This window comes from Lottia gigantea (assembly GCF_000327385.1).
Source record: "Lottia gigantea unplaced genomic scaffold LOTGIsca_190, whole genome shotgun sequence".
In the NCBI taxonomy this organism is placed as follows: domain Eukaryota; kingdom Metazoa; phylum Mollusca; class Gastropoda; family Lottiidae; genus Lottia; species Lottia gigantea.
This window is the reverse complement of record NW_008708359.1, coordinates 43,998-47,038: the sequence shown is the minus strand read 5'-3', so window position 1 is coordinate 47,038 and position 3,041 is coordinate 43,998. Positions and strand designations below refer to the sequence as shown.

General features: G+C 32.6%; 1 protein-coding gene across 1 annotated transcript in view; it reads left to right on the top strand.

Annotated features, from left to right (window-relative positions):
* The window catches only part of LOTGIDRAFT_174290 (hypothetical protein), a gene marked incomplete at both ends in the record, with an annotated part of 5,053 nt that overhangs the window by 1,673 nt on the left and 339 nt on the right, over positions 1–3,041 (top strand). The window contains 5 exons of the mRNA XM_009052893.1: positions 82–180; positions 501–556; positions 1,317–1,373; positions 2,051–2,174; positions 2,778–2,941. Coding sequence (XP_009051141.1) covers positions 82–180; positions 501–556; positions 1,317–1,373; positions 2,051–2,174; positions 2,778–2,941 — 500 coding nt within the window. The remainder of the gene's footprint in view (positions 1–81; positions 181–500; positions 557–1,316; positions 1,374–2,050; positions 2,175–2,777; positions 2,942–3,041) is intronic.

The window sequence follows — 3,041 nt, the reverse complement described above, 5'->3', positions numbered from 1 at the left end:
TTCTCCCCCCCCCCCCCCCCCACTTTCTTTTATATCCAAAGGAATAATGACATGATATAATTTATTTGCTTTCCATTTCAGGATATGTTCGGATTTTATTAGTTTTGTTTGCCTTTTTATTTTTATCAAATACACCAGTATATTTTATAGTATTTTATATTATTTCTGCCTCATTAGATTGTAAGTAATACTTTCTTTTCTTTTTTTCTGTTTCTGCCATTTTTTTTATAAGAGCTAACAGTTTTCAACTTCCATAAAAAGTGACATTAGATTATAGCCCTACCTGTGGCAATTTATTGTGCTATGTCTGAGGAACTTGGTAATGCCAGATTTATCAGGCTACATAGGGCAGAACAGAACCTGTTGTCTTTGTTGATGAATTTTATAGCAGATACCGCATGGACTGGAGAATCCAATCATCCATATTGAATTTTCCAGATAAGGTTTTCCAATTTAGTGATTTTAGTGACAACAAAGTGATTTTATAATGTTTAATTCAGGTATAGATGGATATACAGCTAGAAAATTTCACCAGACTTCAAAATTTGGAGCATGGGTAGGTATAGGCCTAAATTCTTTCTTTAAAAAAAAGTTAGGCCCTATTCCAAAACACACAGATGTATCTGTATTAGGGGATTATAATTATACAACTCAGCTTTCAAATACATGGAGTGTTTCTTTTATTACTGACTTGGATTCTGTGACTGAAACATCCTGTTTCTCAATGCCGTCTGCAAAATACATAGTATTATTTAGAGTCAACATGTTGGTCTATGGACCAGCATCGAAATTCAATTATATCCATATTTAGTATAATGAATGAGGTCAGAACTGAGCATTAGTGTTAGTATTAAGATTAGTGTTAGAGTTAGTGCTAACCAAGTCACCATAACAGTGTAACACTTACAAAACACCAGCTTAACACACTTCACTTATGTTAAACTTGAACTCTGACCTCTGCATCATGTAAACCTCTTGGGGCTAGTGTTTCAGGGATATGAAAACTCATACTAAGCCAGTGTTCTGAAATGCTGAGTTGGGATGAGTGGAACACTAGAGTTGCACTAGATTAAAACTAGTGTTAAATTGTTCCCCAAATACCTACCAAAGTGTAGTGTTACCCAACACTTTGCAACAGGTCAAATGTTGGGGTTATGGTTACACTAGTGCTACACTTTTGCACTAATCTAACACTAACACTGAATTCTGACCTCACTCAATATATATGAAACATATACATATAAAACAAAGTCATTATAATCATTTGTCAGCATATTTGTCCTTTCCTTTCAATTTCAATATTTTTCTAATTTTAGTTTGATGTGATAATAGATTTATTTAGTCGAGGACTTTTATGGTGTTATTTAAGTCATGTAAGTAATTTTGTACTTAAACCTAGAAGATGCTGGATTCCAACCAAAAATTTTATACAAGGACTTTGGTTGACAAGGATCCTTTTTACCAGCTGGTTCTTGGCCAAACCTCTTGGAACTAATCACTGCCAGATTATCGGTACCCATTTATTGGGTCGAATGAAATAATGAATAAAGATGACTTATTTAGGGTCATTAGACTTTTATGCAACAACTGAGATAAGAACCTATGACCACAATTCGTTTAACGTAATCATGCAAAGGACGTCTTGTAATGGTTTCAACAGACTGTGCTATAGAACCTCACTTAAAGATGGGTTTCCTTAATTAGTGTTACTAATGATTTATCATGTATTCTTAATCATATCATTATGCATACAAATAAGAGTTTTAACCAATCATAAATGTCCATGTACATACAATCTGAATAAACAAAAACAAAAAAACTTTTGACCTTTCATGGTCACTCGGAATTCTGCTGGTAATTCTCTTCTAATATAGCTAAATATGAATTATGGACATGTGAGACAAACTAGTGTTTTTGCAAGTCATTAGAACACCTCTACTGTCTATTCATTTAAGTATTAGCATTTTCCTTTTCATATATGAAAATAAGGGAACCCAACTTTAAATATTTATATCATATATGCAATTCATATAAATGTTTATTTTTACAGTGGGGATATCTTATTATAATGGTTGAATGGATGACATTTGTTAGCACACATTCTAATAGAGGACCAAATTGGAAAGAAACTACCAAAGATTTTCCATTCATTGTTCAAAAAGTTATGTCTAATGGTAAGTATTTTAGGATACATTTAGATGTATTAAAGGGATTGTAAAGAGGTTTTCTAAAATTTGTATGCATATCTATGACACTGATAGCATCCATTTGCATCATTCCAATTTTCATTCCGACATCTGTGCTTCCTGCAATTCCACTCAAACTGTGAAACTAAAAAAAGTGTTTTATGACGTTTGCACCCTGGCAAAATTTGCTTTTTACAGAAATCTCGTTGAAAACTGTACAATATGTCACATGAAAGCCTAGCCAATACTTAGTTTCTGGACAAAAATTCAATATATCATGACCATGAAAATCTTGAAAGCCAAACTGAAAGTAGACCACCACATTTTATCAACATCTGCTTGAATGTCTCTGCACACAAAACGACTATTTTTTAGAATTATCCTTCCACATGAAAATCTCTTATCATCTCACAAAATATGAAAGAAAATTTCAGACATCAAATTCAACATCTAGACCAAAAATTAATCAAAATAGGCATGCAAAAACCAAAAATGGAGGGAGAAAGAGGATTTCTAAAAATAACACGGACTACATTCGTATACAATCATATGATATATAAAATGCTTTAGTGGCCCATATGTATGTTTCAGGTTTTCACAGTCCACTAGGATCTATAACAATAGCAGGGTTACATGTATTACCTATATGGTTATATGGTTTACAAGAAAATTTATTATATTTTATACCAATATATCTACAGTATTTTATATTACTTATCTTAATCATAGGAAGACTATTGTGTTTAAGAGTAGAGGTGAGCTATATTTTAAAATTGAAATCTTGAAAACTTGCTGTTCTTTGAAAATAAAAATGATTAGTGGCATATTAGGAGGGGGGGGGGGGGGGGGGGGGGG